The sequence below is a fragment of the Neolamprologus multifasciatus genome, chromosome 22, assembly GCF_963576455.1.
Source record: "Neolamprologus multifasciatus chromosome 22, fNeoMul1.2, whole genome shotgun sequence".
Lineage (NCBI taxonomy): Eukaryota > Metazoa > Chordata > Actinopteri > Cichliformes > Cichlidae > Neolamprologus > Neolamprologus multifasciatus.
This window is the reverse complement of record NC_140459.1, coordinates 23,102,931-23,130,060: the sequence shown is the minus strand read 5'-3', so window position 1 is coordinate 23,130,060 and position 27,130 is coordinate 23,102,931. Positions and strand designations below refer to the sequence as shown.

The 27,130-nt window shown below is 42.5% G+C and overlaps 2 protein-coding genes across 7 annotated transcripts in view; one reads left to right on the top strand and one right to left on the bottom strand.

The window, feature by feature from the left end:
- Nucleotides 1–19,171, top strand: col9a2 (procollagen, type IX, alpha 2). The gene is made up of 32 exons (XM_085148339.1): nt 1–420; nt 1,549–1,623; nt 2,434–2,469; nt 2,566–2,628; nt 4,033–4,086; nt 4,430–4,465; nt 6,647–6,670; nt 6,800–6,853; nt 6,948–7,001; nt 8,504–8,554; nt 8,655–8,711; nt 8,801–8,854; nt 10,286–10,339; nt 10,458–10,511; nt 10,984–11,037; nt 11,153–11,206; nt 11,358–11,411; nt 11,511–11,564; nt 11,671–11,724; nt 12,461–12,505; nt 12,960–13,013; nt 13,557–13,610; nt 13,682–13,735; nt 13,825–13,896; nt 14,183–14,218; nt 14,320–14,364; nt 14,857–14,889; nt 15,094–15,240; nt 15,333–15,387; nt 15,473–15,661; nt 15,759–15,836; nt 17,143–19,171. The coding sequence occupies exons 1-32, from the start codon at nt 349–351 to the stop codon at nt 17,346–17,348; spliced, it is 2,076 nt and encodes a 691-aa protein (XP_085004465.1). The 5' UTR covers nt 1–348; the 3' UTR covers nt 17,349–19,171.
- Nucleotides 17,789–27,130, bottom strand: part of col16a1 (collagen, type XVI, alpha 1) — an 84,768-nt gene continuing 75,426 nt past the window's right edge. For all 6 annotated transcript variants that reach the window (XM_085148335.1, XM_085148336.1, XM_085148333.1 and 3 more), the window contains 9 exons: nt 27,007–27,057; nt 26,488–26,577; nt 26,341–26,376; nt 26,168–26,212; nt 24,079–24,273; nt 23,748–23,811; nt 23,381–23,557; nt 23,216–23,293; nt 17,789–22,291 (listed from right to left, as the gene is read on the bottom strand). In XM_085148335.1, the coding sequence (XP_085004461.1) occupies nt 22,098–22,291; nt 23,216–23,293; nt 23,381–23,557; nt 23,748–23,811; nt 24,079–24,273; nt 26,168–26,212; nt 26,341–26,376; nt 26,488–26,577; nt 27,007–27,057 (930 nt within the window). In that variant the 3' untranslated portion in view covers nt 17,789–22,097. The remainder of the gene's footprint in view (nt 22,292–23,215; nt 23,294–23,380; nt 23,558–23,747; nt 23,812–24,078; nt 24,274–26,167; nt 26,213–26,340; nt 26,377–26,487; nt 26,578–27,006; nt 27,058–27,130) is intronic.

Below are 27,130 nucleotides of genomic sequence, written 5' to 3'. Positions count from 1 at the left end.
ATCCTGCCCAATGGGTTTTAGAAACTACACGTGTGTATGTGTGTGTTTTTACACTGTTGAGCCTGAGACAGAGAATTTTTCTTCTGCTTCCAGGGGCCAGCACTGGGGGCTGGACAACACCTCTCTTACTCTCTTTGCCCTACTCCCTCCCCACCCTCTTCAACTTGCCATCCATCCTGTGGGCTGTGCACACAGCACCCCCGACCTCCCCTCCTCCTCCTTCTTCTCTGACAGCTTTGCTCCACCAGCTCTGCGCTGTGCCGGCCTTGAGAGGAGTAAGGGAGCAGAAAGAGGCACTAGAAGAGAGGATTTGCTGAACCGAGGAGAGACGGACAGGGGAGAGGGACCATGGCTGCTCTCTCTGCCTTGCTGAAGACCTGGGTTATTCTGCAGACCTTGTGCCTGGTTTTGGCTCAAGTGGTGAGTGGCACAGAGGAGCTCAAAACCTGATTGGGGCTCAAGGGTTCAGGGGGTAAGGGCCCTCGGTAAGGGTCTAGTCGGCTATGGATATCTTGAGGTGATCTTGTAGGTTTCGTGCCATCTTGGGCTGGATGAAGGGATTAATTAACCACAGCATGGAAGCAAGGATATAAGTGTGATGAGTACCCAGCTTTATAGAATGAATGTAGAAGAAAATGATTTTCAGGGGTGGAAGCGATCTTGTGGATCTTTCATGGATCACCCTTATCGTACATGGACTCTTAGGTCTTTCTAACCACGGCGCCCGCTCTTTTTTAAGGCACGGATTCATCATTACCTAGGCTACCTTTACAGGGGCCAAGAGGAGCACTATTTAACCAAGAATGATGGAATTTATTTTTTCAGTTTTTTGGGGGGTCAAATCTTTGCAGCCATGCCAGATTTAAGAAAAAAAAGTGTGCACTGACACCGACACACAAACTTTGTCCACTGAGCGTGAAAGCTGTTATTCAAACAGACACCTACACGTTATCTTCTGGACTTACAGGAGTTTTCACTTTCAGGGATCATTCTGTGTTTTGTTTTGTGGGGTTTTAACACCTGAAGAATTCAAAGCTGGATTTATTCTTTTATCACTTGACTGACCCTTGCAATAAAATGTTGTTCAAGACAGGCAGTAGGATGGAGAAGGAGGGGGGTGGGTTGGGTGGGGGTAAACAGTGCCAGTCTTTTAGCCCTTCCTCCCACATTCCTCCTCGATCCTTTGTGTTTACCTCCTCGAAGATGCCAGTTTTGTCACGTTATTTTTGTTGCAATGCTCCATGTTAAACTCACTCGGTCGGCTTTCAGAGTTGCCCACCTTAACCTGCAGTAACCACTCCGGTATTTGGTTCTATGATGGAGGGTTAGGTTATATTTGGGAAAATAAAACATACATCAAATGTGTTTTCATTTTTATAAAAATCCATGAAAATTAATATCCACTACGATATTACAATATATATTTAACATCTGTTAGTTATATATTCCACAATGATACTGCATCCTGATTGTTGCTACTGGCTACTGCACAGAGTGAATTAATAAATGTTGCTGTTTAACCTTTTTTCCTCTCTGTCTGTGTTTCAGAGGGGTCCACCTGGACCTCCGGGCCCGCCAGGCCCACCCGGCCCCTCTGGCACTCCTGGGTCAGATGGCATTGATGTGAGTATCCACACAGGTTTGCCAAATAGGTTTTCCCACAAAGCTCCTCATTGTACTGGAGAAATACCAAATCAGGAGGTGCGGCGCAGTACTGAAGTCATACCAGCAGAGAGCGCTGCAAATGAAAACACCGGCACAAAAGAGCTCTGTTCCCAGCAGAGAGAGGGGTCTTTGAGAAGAGATCCTTGCCTCAGACCCGAGTTTGGGTCACAGTAACGTGATATGTGCGAGTTACTCAAAGGGTTAACAACAGGCAAAGTTGTGTAAATGTGTTGGAAACAGAAGCTGCTCTAGAGCAGTGTGGAGATAGCATGCTTTATGGCTCAATACCAAATCAAATGTAAAAAGTCTCTTTTTTTATTAGCATTTTAGCCAAAAAACTATTTTTAAAAAGCTCTTTATCATCAATAAACAGTGTCAGTCTAGCATGTTATTAAACATGTCACTCTTTGCTCACTCCAAAGGCTTAACAGTGGGATCAAAGCCCGATAGAAAATGCAGCCAGTGTAGACACACTTCAGAGTCCATCTAAAGATTGCTTATAATGTCAACACTGGAGCAACTGATTAACATCTGCCCGTGTGCCTCTCTGTGCTCAGTACAGTATATATTTATGTGGCACATTTTTCTCATGCTGTCTCGTGAAATTTGCGACATGATAAATCTTCCTAAATTCATTTCTATGAGGTGATGGGTAGCAATGAAAGGCATTTAGGTGATGAATATGATACAGTTGTGAACACAAAGGTGTAACCATGGCGTGTACTGTATGTTTAGTTGGGTTAACACATGCCCTTTGTCTATCTGCAGGGAGATAAAGGGCGTCCCGGGTCACCTGGCCCACCAGTAAGTCTATACTGTCACGGTGCCAGTTTAATTTTGCAGCAACTTTAACTTGTGATTTACTTGAACACGGTTTTCACGGTGTGGTTTTTGCTGTAGGGGCAAAAGGGAGAGCCAGGAGAGCCAGGTCCTGACGGATCACCCGGGGAGAATGGCATTGATGTAAGTAAACTGTGTGCAAGAGAGAATGAAAAAAGGAGAACAACTTTTAAAAAATATTGCTTCCAGATTTTGAACTTCAATTTTGAAACGTATTTTCACAAGTTTTACAGCTTTTCCTTCAGACAAACACCTCCTCCATGGCCATTCATACGATGCCAAAGTAATTAAATGATAGATTTCTGTACTTTTGTGCATTTAGTTGTTACAACTCAAGGCCAAAGAGTCATGCTGACAGGGTTTTTTCATTTACTACAGCAGCATTTCTTTATCACAAAGAAAAAAAATGAGACATACTGCTGAAAATGTGCTTCTTTTTCTTATGTTAAGATATTCATTGATTAAATGTGTAGTTACATTTCTCTACATTGACAGAAAGAGTAGCTTCACTGATCCGGCCCATGTAAGAGCAAAACGGGTTGTTTGTGGCCTGCGATGTAAAATAAGTTTAACATCCCTGCACTATAGGCTCAGTCTTGTTTGTTGTCTTATATCCTGGATGATCTTTACAACATGCTCTGTTTGTGATAGCACAGTCTGAGCACCCAGAGGTCAGTGTTTTGTAGCCAGGATATCAGGTTCAAAGGTATTACCAGAAGTTTTAGGACTATATTTCACAAACTCAATCCCTCTTCTTTGCTTTTAATATGTTTACCTCCATGCAACCACATCACGCTAAAATATGACTAGATGATAAAATACGCACTACAAGTGGTCTGTAAAAAGAAACCAGAAAGCTTGTTGTACCTCACAGATTATTCACTTTCTTATCCAGGTATCTGTTTTAACAGGGCTGGTTAATATTATTATTTTTTCCTACATATTTACATCAGGTTTTTCCCCAGCTTTCCACAGAGAACATGAAACCTATCGAGAGTGGAGTTTGTCCAGTTGTCATTGGAATAGATCAGTTTACATGAGAGCTTAGAATATTAGTAGGTGTTGATGACGTTGATCTGATCTATATACTACATATTACTTGCTTTGCTCATGTATGTTTGTTTTAACTATAAAATAAGAGCCATATTATTATGGCATTGCAAGTCCTAACCACTGCCATTGTTCAGAGACAGAGACTCGTATATAACTGTGTCCTAGCTTTTTCAATGTGAGTTGCTGCTTCAGACGGAACTTGAGCATCAGTGCCAAACGGTCACATGCTAACAGAAGCACAAACACACACACACACACACACAAAACCAGGCATTCCTCAGAGGTTAAGCCAGTAATCTGCCCCGGAATCTCAGTCTCAGGTTTGTTTCCCAATTACTTACCTGAACCAAGTCAGCTTTGATTAAATGTGAGGTTAACCCGCTTGTGATGTTAATTATGTTTCATTTGTGGCAGTTTTCAGTATATACTGCATAGCACAGCTACCCGATTTCATTTCTTTCTGTTTGCCTCCAGGGTTTGATTGGAGCAAAGGGTGACCGAGGTCCTATCGGGAGACCTGGACCAAAGGCAAGTGTCTAAACCTTAACCTAAAAAGATTATTAGTGCAAAATCACAATTGTGCTGCTGTTCTGTGTGAAATCTGTTTGTGCTGCTGGTGGACTACTCTGAAAGGTTCAGATTTATAGAAATAGAAAATCTCTGGGTAATGTTCCCCGTGTCCTGTGATGTTGAGAATGACGTCGAACTCCTGCTTGCAGGGGAAAGCGTGAGAATCACTGTGTTGTTAAGGACTTTTCATTGATCCTGGTGTGCTGTTTTCATTTCAAAAAGATATTGTCGTTATCATCTATATGTGTAATATTACCACAGTTAACCATCAAAGATGTGTTACTGATTTCTGTTGTTTTAGGGTCAACTAGGTCCAACTGGTGAGCCCGGAACTCCTGTGAGTAAATCAATTTTTAACTGTCACTTTTTTTGGTTTTTGCAAACATTTTAAAAGAACTTAATATACAAAATGTCAACTCTAGTTTTCTGACAACTGAAGTTACAATGTAGCATCATAAACTGTACACAACAAACAGACACCATCGCTTATTTCTTTGCATTCTACAACCCTGAGGTTTTGACTTTCCCATCCTATGAAACCATTTCTCCTTTTTGTTTTAGACAGAGAAAGTAGCAGGAAGGGACTCATGACTCTGTGTAGTTAACAGGTGCATTTCTAATTCACTGTGGGAAAACAGAATGCCAATTCCAGGTATTAAGACACAGCCTATTCAAAGAGAAACTGAATAGCTTAGCCCTTGAAGTTTATTTATATTGCTGTGGGAAATATTTGTAAAGCAGATATAATCTGCTTAAAAGGCCATTGCCAGCTTGCAACATTGGGCATTATATATTAATTAACTTGTGGTCACATCTTGGTGTTTTTTTCCCCTTCATGGGTTCCTGATCTTTGTTATGGTCGTCGTGTTTTTCCGATTCTTCACATTGATTCCAATAATTTTAGCGATCTCCTTTTAGGATTTGTTTACATCTGTAATTCCGCATATGGAGGCTACGATCATCATCTTATAATGAGGAAAATTATTATTATACTCTCACTGATTCATTCAGAAAATGTGTTGAAAAAGCAGCCAGAAATGCACAGGAGGAATCGACGAGGCCACAACAGTGGTTGCAGATTATGTTGCTAATTATGTCACAGAAATATTTAACAGTCCACGAGGGCTGGCTTGCTTCAAGTGGTCGTGTGAGAAACTGCAGTTTTTGGCACTAAAGATTTTCAGCCTTCAGAGGTTGCTCTGCCACTAGTTATATTGCAAAGCCAAAAGGCTTTTCATGTGGCTCCTATATATCATTCATTTCATTTTTTTCTGTCCAGTTACTCTGAGTGATGAATAAGTGATACCCATTATTTAATATGTATTATAATTGGCACCATTCGAAACACTACCCAGTGATGGAAAGGAAACAACTCATCTCTTATATTATTTTATGAGGCAGCCATGCAATTTACTGCCAGGGACCTTCAGTCAAAATGTTTAGATAACACTTTTTTCTAATATCTCTATTTAATCTGTTATGCATGTATTTGAGACACGTGCAATATCTGACTTTCTAACTGATTTCTAACAGCTTACTGGACCTTGTTGTTGTAGATCCAGTAAGCCTAGAAACCTAGAAATTCCCCAAAAACATAACTATCAGATAGAGATTAGAATAGAATAGTTTCATAATATACAAGTACATTCATGTAAGGCTGTATTGAAGTTCAGTGCTTGAGTAACTGTGCTCTCTGTATATTAATATAAAATGATGCATGACTAATTGGCTAACATTATCTCACAGGGCTCTCGGGATACTTAAGAAATGAGTTATGATTGACTGAATTAGGCATTCTTTTCGAGCCTGCTCAGTTCTCTAACAAACATATTGGAACACAGCTGGTTTTTTAAGGCAACCTCCTTAGTGCCTTTTAGGTCACGCATGAATGCCTGACCAGCTGTGCCTCAATTTGGGTTCAGTTTATCCAAATGTGCTGTAAGATTTCTGCAGCTGACACGAGCCTGATCTCTATATATGCAATCCTTAATAGAGGAGTCACACTCCATATTGTCATTAGATACAGCCATTCCACACAAGAAATCATGAAGCATCAGCTGTAGCAGTCTTTCGCCACTAGGTGGTGCTCGATGTCCATCTATTGCACATCTTTGTAAGTCCAGAGTCATTCAATGTCATGCTTGAGCACAACACTATTAGTTAATCCGTTATTTAGCGTTAACAGGCATACTGTCTGGGGGCTGTGCTGTACACCCAGCTGTCTTACGCTCCACAGACAGGAGATCCAGCCCTGTGGGCTGTTCTTCCTCCAAGAAGGCTTACTTACTTAATTACTTTGTTTATAATTAATTCCAAGCAAAAGACACAGCAAACACAGACTGATTGTGTTCTGTGTCTTTGTTCCTGAGCGCTATTTAACCTGCACTGACACTGTACACACGCATTACTGAATTCCTGCATTTGTTTTTAATTGGCTTTTGGAAACATTAATTGATACTCTGATGGATTGGTTCCACTTGTTACACAGTAATTTAACCCCTTGTCACTTGTCACACAGGGAGCTGGCCTTCCAGGACTGGCTGTAAGTAGCTTCTCTGGTATTGTGCAGTTATGCCTTCAACTCTTTAAAGTGTGGCAATAATTTGTCTCTGGTGGGATAAGTACATATCATTTTGTTTGTCACGCTCACTAACATAACTGTCCTGTATAGGGTATTCCGGGGCCAATTGGTCTCCCTGGTGAGATAGGACCAACTGGACCAAAGGTAACAAAACTCCAGCTTCGGTTTATTATGGGGGCCTTTGTAACTTCTCAGAAGCTCTTAGTCACAATTTCTTTCTCTCCTCACAAACATTTAGGGTATCCTTGGACCACCGGGACCTCCAGGACTTCCTGGACCTCCGGGCAAGCCGGTAATTGCGAGGAAAAATCGTATGAATTGTCATCTTTCTTTCTGACTCTATGTCACAAAGATCCTTGAGCTAAACACAAAACCACGTTTTGAAAAGCCTGTTTTAAAAAAAAAAAAAAAAAACATACACTAGTGTATCATATGTAGGTTCCCTTGTTGTTGTAGATCAATTAAGCAATTAGAAATCTGGAAAGATAGCATAAGCAACAACCATTAACTGAAGCATTGCTTCAGACAGCAATCTCAGCATGTCAGCTGGTCTCAGTGCCTGCCACGTCAGCTGATGCTCACCTGTGCATCCTATTAGCAAGTGTGATATAGGGCATGCTATTTAAGCTGCTCCAACCAGCATAAAGTTGATGCTGCTTCTGCAAGCTGCATTGGGCCTAACATCTACTTCTACAATAGTGCCTCTATTTTATGCTATTTTCTGACTTATTCAGCGTCACGTTCTCTATTGTTGGTGTCTGCTCTGGTCTTGCTGCTACGCTATATGCTGTTAGGCCTCCTTAGCATGTGTGGTGAGGTTCCAAATATAAATAGTGCAGATGGAACAAAGATAAAAACATTCTTTTTAGCCTGATATTAGTAAATGTTACATTAACATAAAAAATAATACCTGTTTGAACATGAAATATTTTATACATGTATTATTTACTTGCAGAACAGTTCATAGCGCTCTAGAGGACAAACATTCATAACGCCACTGCCTCATCCCAATTCCATTACACATACGCACCAAAGCGCTGCTTGAATGTACTCAAAGTTAATCCACAGAAAGGATGTCACAGTAAACAATACATGAAGGCACTGAGACTGGTGAGATCAGTTGTAAAAACTTAATAAATAAGCTACTGGGAGTTCATTAGGCTTAATCAGGCGTACATTTTCATCAGTCTAATTGTTGCTGACTGAAATGACTGAATGGGATCACAGGCAAGGACATACTGCTGATGCCATGCTAAATGCGTGCTCTATCCAGCACACAGTCAATGTGTGCGTGTGTGTTTTTAATGCGCCGAATGGTAACAAAACACCAAGCGCAGCCAGAGCTGCTTGAACAAGTCCCAACAGACACTAAGTGGTGATGCACTAAAAACAGTTTAAAGAGGTATGCTTTCAAGTCATTTTCCAGCGGCGTATGAACTCTCCTGTGTGCATCTCTCTGTTTCCAAGAAGGGGAGGGGGGTGCTTCATTGAGAGTGATGTTCCCAGCCCAGGGGAGTGTATTTGTTTAGCTTTAGTGCTGTCCTAGGGTAAATAAACCCCCATTAGATCAGTGGGCTGTCTCATCTGGCTGTTGCAGAAATACATCAGCACCTGTAGAGATACTTTAACTTTCTAACTCAATCTATAAACAGAAAGGGGGGAAAATGGAGGGAGAAATAGATGGAGTGAAAGAGGGAGAGAGTGCTGGCTCAGCTTGGGAGGGTGGTAGACGCAACTGACTGCCAACTGTGACTGGGTGACTTTGCTCATCCATGTATCTGTCTGTCTGCTTAGGGTCCTCCAGGCAAGTTTATTGTTGGAGAAGAGGGTAGTGCAGATTTCGAGGTAAGATCTAAAGATTCCTCCTCTCTTGCAAATCTATTCTGACACAACTTCACATTTCATAACCCATACACTGCATACCCTTCTCACTATCTTTTCCCAGTGTCCTCTCAACTGCCCAGCAGGACCTAAAGGCCCACAGGGACTGCAGGGAGTCAAGGTGAGTAATCTGTCTGTTTCAGGCATCAGTGATCGTTTCGCATTACCACTATATTATGACACCATCCTGCCTAATTGTTTCCCCTCTAGGGACACAAAGGACGTGCCGGTGCTCTCGGAGATCCTGGCAGCATTGGAAGACCGGTGAGCTGCTACAATCTCCGCTTGAGAGGATATGCGCGTGCACTCAGACACCCATACGTGTACATGCCGTGCAGTTGCTTTTGCACACTCACCCACCGTACAGGACCAAGGGGAGGCGAGGATTAGCTCTAATGAAGCCCCCTGAGGCACATGACTGGCATTAATCTGGCTGCGATTAGTCAGGCCTGGCCCTGGCTCTGGAGTCAGCACGCAGCAAGCCAGATGAAAGGGGTGGTGAGGAGCCAGGTACATGAAGAGTTGGATGAGAGAGTCAGGGTTAGCGCAAGCCTCTCACCTCGCTGTATTAAGCAGAGCTAATGAGCATACTGTGGGCTCCAAGGGAGCGGCTAGCCAAGCCCCAGGAATTAGCCTCTGATCTTCCCACACAAGGAGCTTTCTGGCAGCGCTTGCTTTAGATGCTCAAAACACTCAACGCATCAAGCAAGCGCTCCTCCGAGGCCGATCAGTATTTTAAAGGAGCTGCCTGGTTAAAGGTTGCTCGCTTTTCTTCTAAAACACAATGAAAGCCGTTTACATCCTCACCAGTTGTTTAAATGGATACCAACAGGGTTTGCTGTATCACTGATGCCCACGTGATGCCAAAGATGGAGTAAGACTATCAGATTTATCTTTAAAGTGTGAAAAAAAACCCAAGAACTTAATGAACCTGCTGAGGATGGCGAGCAAGATTCTGGAAACCCCGCAAAAATAATATTTCTTTATTGGCATATAAACAAATGGTTTGAAGTGTCCAGTTCAGGGGTCGCATCATTCAAAGGGCAGGCTAATAGACTGCTCAGGCTAAACTGAGTGTTGATGAAAAGTGTGTAACTTCAGCAGGGAAACAATTAGGCCAGCTTAGCTTATTGTTGAGCTGAGCATCTAGCTGGGCACTAGAGTTCCTAAATCCTCCCAGTAACGCAAAAATCTCCCTGATTATGTTTGTTTAATCCGTGGCCTTCTGGATATGCAAAAACAAGTCGTGCTTTCGGGGAGTAACAATTGGCGCTTTGACTATTATTCCCGGTTTGCCCAAGATTTCAGTCTTTATGCTAAGCTTATCCCGACTTATCCCGGCACAAGAGTTCCATCGAGCCTTCGTTTCCGCCCCTTTAACAGTCTTGGCAAACCCATTATGCGCTGATTGAACTGCTTCAGGTGCTGAAGACCACCAGAGGATGGTGTGAGCAGGCTGCAGCTCACCGATAGGCCTCAAAACCACTCACACACCAAACATGCAAACATCAGAAATGGGTTTCAATTAGATTTTTTGGTAAATGTTTGCAAGTCAAACATATAGAGACAAAACTAAATGAAATCTGTGGCTTGATTAAATGTTTTTCAAGGTTTCACAATTGCTTCCAGGCACATATGCTACAGGGCGAAGCACATACTTATTATTAATAATCTTTTTTTTTTGTTCCTCATCAGGGCCCCAAGGGAGAAGTTGGCATCTCTGGGGAGCAGGGCATCCCAGGACCTTCAGTATGATGATAATTGAATATTTATAATTTTCATATTATAATCTACATAGTAGCATCTCAAATAGCCATTTCTTGTGGACAAGGGTGTCTATCTTACCATAGTTTGCCTCTCTTCTAAGGGTCCCATGGGTCTGAGTGGTTATCCAGGAATGATGGGTCCCAAAGGAGAACCAGTGAGTACTACACTCAGTTTATCACATAAAAAAAGCATATTGGCTTTTTGTTTTTCTCTTTCTCTGAGTACAAGGCTGCTCTCATTCTTAGATGAGCACCAAGGAGGCACAGCCAGACTTGCCCCCACTCTACAAACATCATCCATTACCAGCAATGGGGACATATGGAAATGATGCTAACACAAATCTCTCTCCCTCTCTAATGAGTTGGGGTTGTCTGGGTCCACGGTGCCTCCATCTGTAGTTAATGATCCGCTGTAGCCATCCGTCTTACTGTTAACATTAGCCACGTTAGCCAAGTTAGCACCCCGGCTTAGTGCCAAAGCAAGAGTGCCTGGCTCTCTGTGTAGCTCCCATTAAAGAAGTGAGTTAAGCTCTAATTATCCCTTTATCACAATGAGTGGTAGGCTACCGCGACTTAGCTCCCCCTCTGATCCGAACAGATTGATGGCACTTTGTTGTTTTCCCTCAGGGCCCTGGTGGGTACAAGGGCATCGGCGGACCAGTAGGACCTCCTGGGCCACCTGTAAGAATGCACACACTTAAAGACACACAAATACAAATTCAGCTACTCATATAAAGAGGTATATTCACACACTGAATGCACTAAGGCAACTGTGAGTCTGCTCTTTTCTTTTCAGGGTGAAGAAGGACCTCGTGGACCACCTGGAGAGCCAGGCGATAAAGGAGACAAAGTGGGTGACTCTTGTAGTGGTTTCCCTTTTTTTTTTTTGTCAAGGCGGTGGTGTGTGTAAAAAAAAAGAAGCTATTTCAGAGCTTGAATGGAGGCACCGATACTGATGTGCACCGTGGCTCTACTGAGGCTGATTTCTTTATCTTCTGCAGGGCAGCCAAGGTATCCAGGGCCCACAGGGTGCAGTTGGCAAAAAGGGAGAGAATGTGAGTGAACGCACTTTTGTTTTTTCAGGCCACAGTTGTGGAGGTGCTTGGCAAGGTGTGCCAAATGAAGTCCACTGACTCATCTGCCTGCTTTTTCAGGGTCTGCCGGGTATTGATGGAAAAGATGGCACACCTGGCATTCCTGGAATCAAAGTAAGTGTGTGCCAGCAGTGATAATGATGAGTAACTTCAATTGGAGGTGAAAAAAACAAAAAAACAAAAACATTAATTTATTCTTCTTCTGCTCTCATTTATGCAGGGTGGCCCTGGTCAGGCCGGGATGCCCGGTCCTCCTGGTCCTCAGGGAACAGCGGTGAGTGATCATTCGACGGGGGCCTGCGTGTTTTGTCGGAGAACTGTTCGACAATGCCACAAAAAAAACAAAAACAAAACACACACATGCAAATAAACCAGTAAACAATCATTGTCACTCAGACCACGTAGAAGGGCAATCTGTTCTTCTCTTGAATTCAACAAAGCCGGAGCACAGACAAGGGAAACCAGCTTGAAGCGGTGTGTAAAATTTCGGCGTGTTTTGTTTTCTGGGCAGTCATCCAGGTTAACAGTGACCCCGTGACCCATGCTGCTTTAGAATAAAAAGCACCTTGAAAATAGCATTCTCTCTTCAACCGCAAGCAATTTATCACAATCAGACCAGTGGGTAGACATAAGTGTGTGTTTGTGCGCGTGCCGTTCTGACTAACGGGTAATGGAGCATGAGATGTGCACTGCATGAGATGCTGCGCGGTCACTGCAGTGACACTAACACTCCCTAAAACTCATACACTGCAACTTAGCCTGCTTTATGTCAAACTGTGATACAGCAACCACACACACACACATAAAATCACTGCAAGGTCTACAACTGTGGCAATCACACCACAAGCCTATTTTTATCATTATCATTATATCAAACTGCATTATTACCGCCAACTGCCGACGCCTACGTAGCCATGTGCATTTCACGCTTGCTTTCCTGAAACGTGTCTGATGTGCAGATATGTAGCTTTGATTAGAACTGTTTTCAGCATTGTTTATTCCATCTTCAGGGGTTACCCGGCAGCCCAGGAGCTAAAGGTGGACCTGCAGCAAAGGTATGCCTTCTACATGTTCATACTGCAAGTTTCAGATAATGCAGCCCGGGGTATGTACATGAATTCCTTGTGAGCCAAAGCTTAGGCTTCAGACTCCTCTTAACACTAAGTTTCCAGACAGTGCTTCCACTCTCGTCTCCATATGTCAGTGAGAGTGGATATTGCTAACATTGCCATTTTAGACAACAGCGCTGGCAGTGAGAAGAGAAGCCCCATCCACCTGCTTTTTAAATCTTTTGTCTGAGAGATGCGTAAAGGGAGGGGAACTACAACAACTTGTTTCAGACTCTGGATGAACTAAGAAGATTTAACCCCCCCGCTCTATGTTGGACTGTGAATCGTGTACATTTTCTCTAATAGAGTCCATGAATAAAAATGATGTGGAAATGAGCATAACAGGTTTTCACATTCTTGTAATGTGTGCCTTTCTTTTCTAATATTCTTCTTCTTCTAGGGGGAACCTGGACCTAGAGGTCATGTCGGCTTGCCTGGGCCCTCTGGACCTTTGGTAAATATATGATTGTTTCTCTCCTTTGTGTTCAATTTGAATTTCAGGCTTTTTTTTAATATAGCACCAAATCGCAACAACAGGCACCTCAACAGTCTCTATATTGTAATATAAAGACTGTGGTAATAGATAACAATCAGATGACTCCCTATGAGCAAGCGCTTGGCAACAGAGGGAATGAAAAACTCCCATTTAACAGGACAAAATCTCCAGCGGAACCAGAAGATCATCTGCCGTGACCAGTTAGTGGGGGGGGGGGGGGGGGGGGGGGGAGAGAAGGTAGCAGACGGAGACAAGAAATTAGAGGTCATGTGGGCCCTTATGTCTTTGAGACATTTATGTAGTGTTTAATATGCACACTGAGGGATATATCCTGGGTAATATTCCTCACAGTGTTACTGGAGGCCAAAGCAATGCCATCCAGAGTAAGTATCTGGTTAGTGTCCGCCCAGATGCTTACTCTGGATGGTATTCATAGCAAAGTAGAAAAAACGTTAAAAGCTATAGCATATAGTAAATAATTGTGCTTTCTCACTTTCTCAGGGTGAGCCTGGTATTCCTGGTGAGCCTGGTATGCAAGGAATCCCTGGACCTAAGGTACAAACCTGAATATCACAATAAAACACTAGCGGCAGCTGCTGCTTACTCACCTCACCTGATGTCCGCAGGGCGACAGAGGGGAGCGAGGACCAGTTGGGCCACAGGGAGCAGCCGGCAAGCCTGTAAGCTGCACCGTGTCTTTTTCAGACTTTATAACGCGCTCTCTACTTCAAACACATCATGCAGCAGTGCTTCTGTTTTCCCCTCACAGGGAAGCAAAGGAGAGAGAGGGCCCATCGGTGTGCCTGGCGCCCAGGGTCTCAGTGGAACAAAGGGAGACAAGGTCTGTGGACTTTGTGATAATGCAGTTACACAAAGCTGCATATTGGGGGCAGTGTTTACTCACTAATAGAATGCGAACCCCCCACAGTGAAACCCTTGAATGAGTGAAGCAATATAAATGATAATCTAGGCATAATCATGTTCCTTGTTTTAGAAATGAGGCAACATCTTTCTTAGTTTGTGGTCTCTGGTGTCGCTGGTTTCAATCAGTACTGAATCCTTGTTTTTCTGAGGTTAATCCAGTTTACATTTGTCCACATTTACATTTACTCCGTCTCTCCTGCCAGGGCTTCCAAGGAAAAGTCGGGTCAAAGGGGGGCATTGTGAGTAGCACTTCTTTTAAACTGCGCCACTGGTACTTAAGAATACTTTCAAGAGCCTTTTTTATTCCCCTTATTCTTCATTACCTCTCTGTCGCTTTTAGGGTGACCCCGGAGTCGAGGGATTGGCCGGCGAAAAAGGCGAAAAGGTAAAAATGTGTACATTTGTTCCAGCACAGACTTAAGCTGCTTTAAAGTAGTTGGTGGTTTTTGTTGCCATAAGGACCACAAAGAGTTTCCAAGTTTGAAAAGAAAAAGGAAATAAATAAATGCAACTTTTAGGCTTTAGATAAAAAAAAAAAAAGAAAAGGTTTAAACATTTGGTTCTGGAGGCATCAAAGCAGAGAGTTATATACAAGAAAATGTTGGAAGCATTACCAAAGTTAAGAAGAAGAAGAAGATGTCTGGTTTTTTTTTTTTTTTCAAATTTGCATACAAATCCCCATTATAATCCAGATGGCAAATAAGCTATTTACATGACAGTGAGGCAATGATGCACATTTGGGTCTTTGAAGCTGCATTTTTAGATGTTCATTTACAATAGTCATCCTTAAATTATTGCTCAGTGAGTGTCTCCGAGGCGCAAATGATGGATGGAAATGATGAATGGGGAAAATGACTTTCTGTCTTTGCTGTGACAGGGTTTGTCTGGCGAACCTGGGCCCAAAGGACAGGTGAGAGTTACAACGAGTAGAAATCTGACTGCGTGGATGGACTTGTTTTGCGTCATTCTTTCCCTACTCATATCCACCTTTCTATAAGTCAACCCTGACCTTTAACTCTGTAACCCAAAGTCTATGGTATTAATTATAAGAGTTAATTCTCATTATTCATGATGTGTTGGGCCTCACTGGGTTGATTCTCTTTTTTCTTCACAGCAAGGAATCAGGGGTGACACTGGACACAATGGACCCACTGGAGATCCTGGCAAACCAGGAGACCAGGGACCACTGGGACTGCCCGGTCCTAGGGGGCTTAATGGAGAACGAGGAGTACCCGGTATGCCGGGCATTCAGGGACCACCAGTGAGTCCAGTTCCACTCTTAATCACAGACACATACAGACAGAACACCAATCAGTGTTTAGTCAGTGCTCAGTGTTCTCCTCCTCTCTCCAGGGACGTGATGCATCTGACCAGCATATTGTTGAGGTTGTGCTGAAGATGATGCAGGGTGAGCATCTAGACCTGCTTTTATCTCCCGAGGAAACATCAAAGATCAGTTAATCAAAATGATGATGCCCTCTCTTCCGTTACAGAGAGGCTAGCGGCCGTGGCAGTAAGCGCCAAGAGGGCTGTGCTTGGTGGTGCAGGTGTAATGGGGCCTCCCGGACCCCCTGGACCTCCAGGGGCATCTGGGCCTCAGGGACCACATGGCTTACCTGGTGCCCGCGGCATCCCCGGCATTATTGGAGCACCTGGGCAAATTGGAAACACAGGGCTTAAGGGTAAAACTAAACATTAGTACTTTTGCATATTGGAATATCTGAAGTTTAACTTCTCAGGCATTAAACATGTTTTTTTTTCTTCTTTCATCTACCTCAGGAAAAAGAGGTCCAAAGGGAGTGAGAGGTGATCCAGGTAGACCTCACTCAGGTCCACCAGGAGCTCCAGGAATACAAGGTAAGACCTGAAGCCTTCTAAATGAACCTGTAAGGTAAGATTTTGTGCATATTCCTAGGCAATTCAGTTCAATTAGATTCAATTCAGTTTATTTCATGAAGTTTTAAATCGCAAACACTGTCAGCTCAGGACACTTTATATTATAGAGTTAAAGACCCTCCAATAATACAGAGAAAACCCTGGCAATCAGACAACCCCCCATGAACATGCACTTGGCGACAGTGGGGAGGAAAAACACACTTTTATAAGGAGTTAAGTTGTGTTAAGCTGAGGCAAATTACATGATATCACAGGATCTGTCAAATCTGTGTAATTCCACCTCCATCATGGCTGGGCCTCAGCAGAATGCCACTAAAAACTGTGCAAATCACATACTACTCACTGTCACTGCAATCTGGGGGCAGAACCACAAAATCTAGTGACATTGCCACCTAAAACTTTCTTATAAAAAAAACAACTTGTTTACAGCATACTCTCATGTTCAAATTTTAAGATGCAAATGGGAGTGCCAGAGGGATGGAGAATTTTTGAATAGTAATATTCTGGTGACTGGGCCAAAAGTCAACACAGCTGCTGCATAAACGTACCTTACAATGGATTCACTTGTGAAATCAAGAAATTTTAAGATTCTGGACAGCCTTTAAAAAAAAGGTGCAGTGTGCGTGTGACACAGCAATACAATCAAATGCAGTAAAGTCAGAACCTGTGTATGAGCTCAAATGTGTCTCTTCATCCCTTCACATGGATTTTGTTGATCTCTAAACAAGAAGAGAAGCTTCAGTGGACATTTAAGTCACATGTACATCAACGTGTACTCACAAAGTGTGTCTCAATTGCACTTCGCCTACATTCAACCTAGCTTTTATACCTCAGTCGAGTGTAACAATCTTTTCTTGGGGCACTGTAGTAGTCCTTCCACAAAGTTTTTTTCATGAAGACAGATAAGAAGAAGAAGAAAGGTACTGCAAGCAACTGAAGGACCTGGCATTACTGCTCTCTCCACAGGAGAGCCTGCTGAAAGGCATTTTAAAGGCATCATTAACTCCAGTAATTTAACAGATGCTCTTGAATGAGAATGTAATAGGCTTGCAACAGCACACGCTAATTCAAATACAGGGAAACACACTCACACTTCTGTGTGCACACATGCACACAACTTAAATATATGCATGCATACAGTACACACATGTAATCCAAGTCCAGAATGGGGTTTCCAACCCTTAGAATGAAATTTGGTGCAGTTAATCTTTTTGACCCCTCGAAATCAGTTAAATCCCATTTGATGTTAAACTCTGTCACTCTGCAGGCCCCCCCGGTATCGATGGAGTGGCTCGGGACGGTAGGCCCGGAGAGAGAGGACCTCAGGGAACACCTGGAGAGGCCGGTCGCCCCGGCATGTCGGGTCCGCTGGGTCTCCCGGGATTCTGCGAGGCAGCGATGTGCCTGGCCGCGTCTGCTTACACCTCACCGAGACTACAGGAGGCGGGAACGATCAAAGGACCCAATGTTTAGAGGCCCCGTCTCCCCATAAGCAGATCGCAGCACCTGGGAGAGAGGGAGCAAGGCAAGGAAAAAAAAAAGGCGAGAGACCACTCTTCTCAAGCCGGGCAACATCAAGAACGAGAGGGGGGGGGGGGGGGGGGCAATAATAGTACATTGACTGCATGTGTAGCCCCCCCCCCCACCGCTCCTTCCTAGAACTGACAACCTGAAGTTTTGACTGGTGGGACATCATGATCTTAATCCTCCACATCACCATGACAACAGCAGCTCACAGCCACCCACATCCGTCTGAAATCTCAAGTGGATTTTTTTTGGATGTCGGTGTCAGCGCCGTCCAAATATCCCAGTCCTGCTCAAGCAGTGAAAGAGGAACAGATTTCATATTACATCTCTTTTTTTTTTGGTCTCTCACCAACTCAAAGCATCTATGAGCCGAGAGAAGCTAAACCAAATGTGGTGAAGGATGCTTTTTCCTTGTTTGGTCACTTTAAATGTTTTTTTTTTTCCCATATGCAATATTTTGTCAGAGGAATGTTTTGAAGTTTTAACACCCTGCCTCTTTTCCAACATCACACCCATTGCCTTAAACGTGTACCCCGAAAAACCTGACTAATAAATGATTGCAGCCCCAGTTTCCACTCAGTACTGTACCGCATTGTAAAATGTAGTCTTTTTCATTTGTAGGCTTGAGTGAGATCCCTGATTTACCTCATGTGTTCACTGCCCTCCCTTCCCAATCCCCTGCTTTCAACCCAAGTCTCGTTTTAGAAACTAACGACTAGCTTTATCTCTTCTTCTTGTTGCCTGGCAACAGCATATCCCGATGGGCACTCCCATCTCCCACAATGCAGTGCTGTAAATCTTTGTAAATGTGTGTTGATTATTATGTAGAGGAAAAGGAATGGGTTACGATATGCACCAACAAAAATCCTGTGTTAATGAAATCAGTGAGTAATAAGGAGTTCCTACAGAAATAATGACTCCTCCTCAGAGCAAATCAGTTAACGGTCCTAATGTGCTTTCTGTGCCACTGTCAACTTTCCATGGGAGGTCGGTGCTTTAACGACAACTTATTTTCATCAAAAGAAGCTATTTATTGTTCTTTATATATAATCATCTGTAAAAAAATAAATAAAGTTGTTTGCTGGCTGTTCAGGCAATCCCAGACTAATAAAGAGGAACCTTTTCTAAGAGCCAATGTTCTTCTGTATCATGTTGAGAACGGAAAATGATCTATTTCCATTCGTTTTTCTTGATATTTGTCCTCGTTCAAATCTTTAAGAGCACTCATGTATGCATGTAAATAAACTTCCATGCGTCCTAAGCTGCATACGCTCAGCATCTTTTAATAATCTTGCACTACCGAGGCAAAAAGTTGCAACCATTCAGCACTACTAGACTGCACACATCAGATTCAAAATTGCTCAAGGGCAGTATTTGCAACTGACAGGTCAGTTGCTTTTGCGATGTCATAGCTTTGTGCCTGGGGAAAAAGATGGCAAGAACTGTGAGAAGCATTCGGGGATGTCTAACATTTTAACATGAGTCGGTCTATTTTTTTCTAAAAAATGAATTATTATTTTAGGAATAATAATTCAACATTATCGACAGTTCAGTATGACAGAGTGCACGAACCTCAGTTTCTCTATTGAAAGTCTTGTTTTAGATCAAGGTACAGCCTCTAAAGTTAAAAACAAAAAAAGTCAACAGAAGTTGCAAACAAGTTCCTCTTGGCTAAAAAATGGACTGAAATCTCCACAGACTTACGTGTTTAAATGCTCGACTTTGTAGCATTATACATAAACCCGATAAAAAAAAAAAAAACAGAACAACTTTTGTCTTTTTTATATTGTTCTGCTTTGTGTCAACTTGTACCTCAACATGATACTGTGTGGGGGTTTTTTTTTTTTTTTTTGTCCATCCAGCTGGATGGTGAAGCTGTAGGCTGACAAGTGCTTCAACTCCTGCACTTGTAGCCATGTAGTGTTTCCTATTGTAGTCTTAATCCACTAATTCGATAACTGAAGTGAACCATTTGGCGCATTTTTAGTGAGTTTTCTGACTAATTTGACTTGCTGATAGTATGAACCATCCAACAATTCCTTGGATCCTTCACTTCTGCTGAATGCCGTTCTAGTATTTTACTAGTTATAATAACAGATGTGTGTCTGTGCGTTGCTATTAGTGTTAGCTGTTAGCATAGCAACCCACCCTTTTCTTTCTTTCTTTCTTTCTTTCTCTTTTTTTTTTTTACTTCTGGTTGCTTCTGAGCCCAAAACCAACATGGTGGCAAGTGTGTCCAAAAGTGGCGGGCAACGCCACAGTTGCTACAGTACTGTGCAAAAGTCTTGAATGATCCCTCGGTTTGCTTCCATTTTGATCTAAACCAGCCAGACTTTCTGGTATGTTATTTAAGTGGTCTAGCCTATTTCACTTGTTAAGCTACTTAACACTGACCTATAAATATTCGAGCATAAAAAAGACAGTAAACTCAAGCTACTGTATGAACAATATATATTTTGAAGCACCTTATTACAAGCAACCTGTAGCAAATCACATCCATTTTTGTAGTTGAATAAGGTAAAAAAAAAAAAAAATAGCACCATTTGAGATGCATAAAATTGCATATTTGCACCGCTCAGTTCCCAAATAGCTATTAGCCCAAAATTTGGCATATCTCGGCATAGTGTGTTGTGTGTAGTAATAATAATAATAATAATCTAAGGAAACTGGACAAGCTGAGGTCAAAAGAGCAGGGTCAGGAGAGGAGCAGATGACAAGAGAGGTACAACAAGTATCTACATTTCTATCAGTAAAACATGGCGCTGTCATGGTTTGAGACTGTATTTCAACCAGTGGCGTTGGAGATGGTGTTAAAAATGATAAAGTTATGAATCCATTAAAGGACGAATTTAATACACCATTGAATACCGTCAGGAAAGCATATGATCGGCATCCGCTTCATTTTTCAGTGTGACAATGATCACAAACACACTGCTATTACAGTAAAGCATATCTGGGACACAATGGGACTGACCTCCTGAGAGAAGACTGTTTTTGACTCATATGTATTTCCATTTAGGTTTTCACAAGCATGTCAAACTTTTATACTGTGTTAAACCCATTTATCTACCACAACCTCCTCCTACTTCTACAAGTCCTAATCCAACTGGTCAGTGTAATGACAATGAAGATAACTACAGCGGGAGAAGACAATTATAAAGAAAAGCAGAACAAAAAGACACCAAACAACTGCACGGAGTCACTCAATACACCTCAACACAAGGGTTGACAATGATGACATGATACCATGCTTTTTTTTGAAAAGCAATTTAATTCAGTTTAACATTCCCCTTGGGTTATTTTGTGGAAAACTAAAGTCTGACCACAGCTTCACAGAGTTCCAGATATAAAAAAAAAAAAAAAAGATAAAATAACAGATAAAGCCCCAAAATACAGTAACATGTAGCACTGCAAAAGCACTTTGTGAGGCTTTTTCAGAATATGTTGTTATCCTTATGTAATTGTGAGGGTTTGGTGGTTGTGCTTGGATTACAGTACCTGTGTTAAATGGGCCCAATTGCTGCTCATGTTTTCCGCTTCTTCTTAAATCTGGGCAGAGTGAAGCACACAGATGGCTTTTGCCGCTACTTTGAAGTACAAAATGGAAGGAAATGTTTTAAAGTGGTTGCATTTCCAAACATAATGGCATTAAAAGAGGACACAAAATGAACTTTACCAACATAATTACAAAATCCAATGTGTCTTCTGTGTAAAAGTTTTTTGTTTTTTTTTTTATAAATAAGCTGTTTTTGTTCTGCACACATTATTCCACTTTGAAAGCTTATCGACCTTAAAAAAATCCCTTTTTTTGGCACTTTTTATTGCTGGATAACCATTGACAATAAAAAAAAGACAAGGGGCTAGCCATAGTTTTTATCAAAACATTTGAAAGTGTATAAAAAGCCACCATATATATATATATAAAATAAATATATACAAAACAGTCAATCCATCAGATACTCCTTGAATGTAAGTTTTTGACATCTGTTTCTATAGAACTGGAAAACATTTCTAGGGGATTTTCTCTTAAAAGTCAAATTCAAATATGTTTCTTCACACCTCAAGCACCGGGACAGGATATTAGAAATGCATGGGATGCACTCAGAACGGGATTGTGTCAGAAAGGAACAGAGATATGAGAGATGGCAGCAGTGCTAACATAATTGTGTGTATTCTCTTTCTACAGATTTATACAAAGAAAAGGTATTAAAAAAAAAGAGTTGAAAAAAAAAGAAAAACAACAGCCGAGACCAGAATCTTAAAGAAAAGAAGAAACTGCAGATTGTGATTCTTGTCACCTCTCCAGGGTTGTTTGAAAATATACAAAAGGAATAAAACACAGCGAGGAAAATGGAAAAAAAAAAGAGGCAAGACCAAAAATAAGAGCAGGAAATAAAAGCAACGAATTGGCTTTCGTGGGAGAACAACAATGATGCAATAAAAATGTGCTGCCGGTGTATCTTTGCAGGTCTCAGTTCCAGCGAGCCCCTTAAAAAGAAATCGCAGATGTTTGCTCAGAACTATAGAAGAAATCGGTGAGGGTAAATCTAGCTATTCAACAACAAAGGCAGTGCCTATATTCCATCTTGTGGTCAGACTTAATAACTTTGGGTCACGGTGTTTGGCTTTCTTTCTTCTCCTTGTAGTCTTTTTGCTTCAGCCCCCCTGCCCCTTTCCTCTATCCCCTGTAGCCCTTTACCAGGGGCCCTTGACAGATGGGCCCTTGGGGCTGTATTCTACTGCATGGCTCATACAGTCTGCGGGATTACAGCGGCCATCTTTTCCTTTGGAACCCTGTTGTCCAGGAGGGCCTGGGATCCCAGGGACACCCTGCTGGCCAACGGGACCAGGGGGTCCCATCTTACCATAGCCTGGGGGGCCTGGAACACCTTCAGCATGAAAGGAAAAACAGAGAATATATTCATCATGTCAACACCTCACAGGCTGCTATACAGATTTTACCCTGTCTCCTTAAAAAATGTAGATCGGTTTACTAAAGATATTTTTAAAGGTACTTTAAACTGGTTTATAGAAAAACAACAAATTGACAGTACTGTAAAAAGAAGTGCCAGCGAGACAGCATTAGAGTGGCATCAGCTTTGTCAGTAATAGCAAAAACATGAGTTCTTAAATGCAACGCTATCCCCCTTTAAAGATTTATTGAACGTATAATATTAGAATATAAAATCCATAAGTACAACACTTCCAAAATAAAAAAGCGTGGATACAAGACGAATGAATTTAATCATCAGTAACGTCATCAAATATCATCTGCACGCCATATCAGAAAAATGTATAAAACAAGCACACAACACGAAGCATCATCTCGAACAGATGACGTTATTTCCGTGCCTGTTGTCGGGGGAACTTGAATTAAACATGAACGGATATTAAACTCCCACTTTGATCACTTCATGAGTAGCACGGCATCTTTTTCAGCCCACGCTCAACGTCCTGCTTCATGTAATGTGAGCACAGATGCTAATTTGCTAATTTACACCATGCTAAGTGAACTCCATCATGATTAGAGATTCTCAGATGCGAATTTGGCTTTAAAGAATCAGACTGGTGATTTTAATTAAGGCCATTTAAGAACGATGAAAAATTACTTCATCGTGCTGGCAATTTACTAATCAACAGCAAGTTCTAAGGAATTAGCAGCCTTTATGGTATTTCAGCCAGTAGAATAAACATAAAGCGCGCGCAGATGGAAATGCCGTCACACAACGTGAGCAAAGGAAGAAAGAAATCTAATGAGGCAAATAGCTGCCACTGAACTATACGATGAATGATGAATGAGTGGGGTACATTACCCGGTGCTCCAGGAGGGCCTACATCTCCCATCTCTCCAACACCCTTGTCTCCTTTTTCTCCAGCCGGTCCTCGTGGTCCTAGGGCAAGAAAGTAACACATGACCACATGGCAACAAAGCTGCTTACTGTCTGCTTATGATAACGTGACATTACTGTCACCCTCACCTGGGAGTCCTTGTCCTCCTGGCCGGCCTTGTCGGCCAATCTGTCCTGGAAGACCGGGGGCACCTGGGGTTCCGGGACTACCTGGAGTTCCATCTTTCCCTGGAGGCCCAGGCCGACCCGGGGACGCCACCATCTCTACTGGCATCTGCATGCGAGACATGTAATAGGCCATTCTCTCTGGGGAGAAGAAGAAAACATTGTGAATAAAAGAAGTCCACAGAGGAAGGAGCAGCTGTTTCCCAAAGGACAAATAGAGCCATTCTTGAAACACAGATATGCATCTTGTGAGATAATACTACTCTAGTGTACAAAGCGGGTTTTTTGCCCACTAAATATTCACACAAAGTGCATTTGCACATGTCCTTACCGTCAAAGATCTTAATGACCTGTTGGCGAATGAAGTTCTTGACTTCATCGTAATTGACAACAGCCTGTTTAAGAAGACAGACAGAGAGGGGAAAAAAACCCAAAACAAAAACCAGACGAGCACACATTAATCAAGGTAGATAATTAAAAAATTCATTATTTACAAGAACAGATGGAGCTAGCGAGCGCCTGTGGCCAGTCTCCTCATTTTTCTCACAACCAGCCTGGTTATAGCATGATTTGGAGCTGATTAAATGTTGGAGGAAAAACAAAAAAATCAAACCAAAAACAAAAGGCTGGCGGGTCAAAAGTGCAATGAAGCTGCATCTCACGTTATTTCCTGGCGATCCTGGAAGACCAGGGGGGCCGGGGGCACCTGCTGACCCTGGACTTCCCCTTTCCCCTCTGGGGCCGACTGGGCCAATCATGGGCTGTGCATCCTTGGAACTATATGCTCCTCCACCAGGGGGCCCTGGCCTACCTCTTTCTCCTGGAGGACCCCTCTGGCCAGGAGCCCCTGCCTCACCCTGAGACACAGAGACAAATAAAGGTTATGCACGCCTCTTTACACCTTTATTTAATATGCACTATGTTGATGTGCATGATGGATGTTCTATAACTGTACTGTACTTTTATTTTACCAAGAGTAATGTGATAAGGACTGTTACCAACTTAATAGCATCAAAATATGCAGAACTGTGTGATCTTATCACGATGGAGCCATTAATTTTATTTTATTTTTATTTTCACTCTTCAAACCCAACCTTCCAAAGGAGTGTTTCCTTTCCTGTTAAGTACCTGGAAGTTAGGCAAAGTTAAGCCATCCACGAGAGTGGAGCTTATACAACGAGAGTCTTGAAAGGTTCACTGTACTTACAATGTAACATATGGAAATATTGTTTGTTTTGCCCCAGAAATACCAAGATTTTACGTGGTACTCAAATATTACTTGTGAAGTACTTAAAATTATTTACATATTAAAATTTACTTACAATATAATTATTTCTTGTGTCCTCTAAAAACCTGACTTGTTACCCTTTATTCCAGTGTACTTACCTAATATCATTTCCTAACATTGTAATTTCAAAATAAAATACATTGAAAATCCATTTAAAAACACAGGAAATACACCATTAGTTGCAGACCTTACTGTAACGTGTTACTTGCTATCTATATACAGTATTCATTAAGAATATAACGATCTATCCATTCGCTTCCGCTTATCCTTTTCAGGGTCGCGGGGGGCGCTAGAGCCTACCCCAGCTGTCATTGGGCGAGAGGCAGGGTACACCCTGGACAGGTCGCCAGTCTGTCTCAGGGCTAACAGACAGAGACAGACAACATTCGCGCTCACATTCACTCCCATATTCACACCTACAGGCAATTTAGATTGATCAATTAACCTATTCCCACTAACTGCATGTCTTTGGACTGTGGGAGGAAGCCGGAGTACCCAGGGAAAACCCATGCAAACACCGAAAGAACATGCAAACGCCAAACAGAAAGACCACAGCCTGATGGTGGAATTGAACTCAGGACCTCCTTACTGTGCGGCAACAGTGCTAACCACCGTTCCACTGTGCTGCTGAATATAACTATTTCGCCAATTTAGGAAGCCTACTGTAAAAATACAGACAATATTAATACCTGCATTAAGCCCTATAAGACGGCTTTTGACTACATCTATATCACCTTCCACACTGTGGTGCTCAGCACTCAGGTTGTGTAAATACACTCAAAAACAGGCCCGCTACGTTAGCGACAGTGATTTATCGAGGACAAAGCAGCCCATAATGGACGTCTAATGTTTACACATCAGCGGCAGACAAGCGGCTCTTGAAACAGAGAGGAGCAAGAAGAATAGAAGAGTCCGTTCTTGTCTTTCTCCTCTGCTCTCCTTTTCTGTGCGGCTAAAAACCCTGACAATGCCGTCCTGTCAGCGTGACAAATAGCCTCATCTAGCATCTCCCCTCATGCTTAATAGCATTATCCCAGCGGCAGAAGAATAACTTTATCACTGTACCCACCTACTGTAAAGCCTGCGTCTCAGGCTACATCCAACAGGCTCAGTACTGCAGCTACAGAAGGTTAGCGGGCAGCCATCTGCCAGTTTGGAGAAGGGTAAAGTGAGGGGAGAAGGAATGAGAGTTTTAGCAGAGGGGTCGGAGGGTTAGTGATCTGATGACTGTGTTAAGTGCGAGTGCTGACTGAGCAGAAATGTGGGAGGGGGGCAGCGAGCATGTTCAGCACTGTAGTGTGCCAGTATTAGTCTCCGTGGGCTAAAGGGAACAGGAAAAGGGTGGATCTCACTGCGTTCAGATGGTCCGCAGAGGGGACGGATGGCTGAGCTTCACCTTGAGGATGCACACACACACCAACACACACATTTCTAGAATACTGCACTGAAGAGTCGCCTCTTACCTTTTGCCCTGACTGCCCATTGTCCCCAGGCACACCTGCCACTCCCTGTCAAAACAAAACAAAACAGAAAAACAAGTATCGATCAAGGAAAGAAATATGTGCAACATAATCTGTCAGTCTGCCTCCATTATACTTTAAAAAGAGGGCCAACACCACACCCAGACATTACTCACATCTTTTCCAGGAGAACCATCGCTTCCTGGCTCACCCTGGAAGACAAAGTCAAAGCAAGGGAAAAAAAACAATTTAAGTGAGAAAAGTTGGCAGTCTGAATTATGTTTAATTAAATGTAGATAGGGTCATTTTAGAAAAGTATCAACCATAGGCCCCGGGTGCCCCGGTGGCCCCGGAGATCCTGGCATCCCTGGGAGACCCCTCTCTCCATCTTGGCCCTTATCTCCTTTTATACCCTAGTTAACCAGGGAGAAAAAATGGAGAAGATTCTCTTTCATTATTTGCATTTTTGGCAGCAGGACAGAATTTCAATAGTGCCTCATTTCCACTTCCCTCACGCAGGCATACGCCAACAATACAGACCCACCAACACATAACGTTCCCACTTTCTACTGACGCATTAATTAACAGTTGTGTAAAATAAGATACTACTCTACTTTATGTTTTTTGCTTCTCTTTTCTGGCCTCTGCAGTTATTTTCCACGATCACAGTCAGTGTAAATATTACTCGCTTTGCTCACTTGTTTATATTTGTCTGACTATACTGTTGACCCATTCTCCTCTATGGGATTGTTAAAATGCATAAAATGCATTTATTCACATTCAGTCATTCAGCTTGTTTAACTAAATAGTTATCATGATATTTGAGAGATTCTCTCTCTTACCACTCCTGATGGGCCTGGAGGTCCTGGAGGTCCAGCTGGACCTGTAGAGCCCTGATGAGGAAAGCAAATAGATTTGTGACGTCTAGCTTGTTAACACACTGAAATATTGCAACATGATGAATGT

Coding starts and splice junctions, on each gene's coding strand:
- col9a2 (XM_085148339.1), top strand. CDS start 349: ATGGCTGCTCTCTCTGCCTTGCTGAAGACCTGGGTTATTCTGCAGACC. Junction 6,854..6,947: donor TAGGACCAACTGGACCAAAG/GTAACAAAACTC, acceptor ACAAACATTTAG/GGTATCCTTGGACCACCGGG. Junction 7,002..8,503: donor CTGGACCTCCGGGCAAGCCG/GTAATTGCGAGG, acceptor CTGTCTGCTTAG/GGTCCTCCAGGCAAGTTTAT.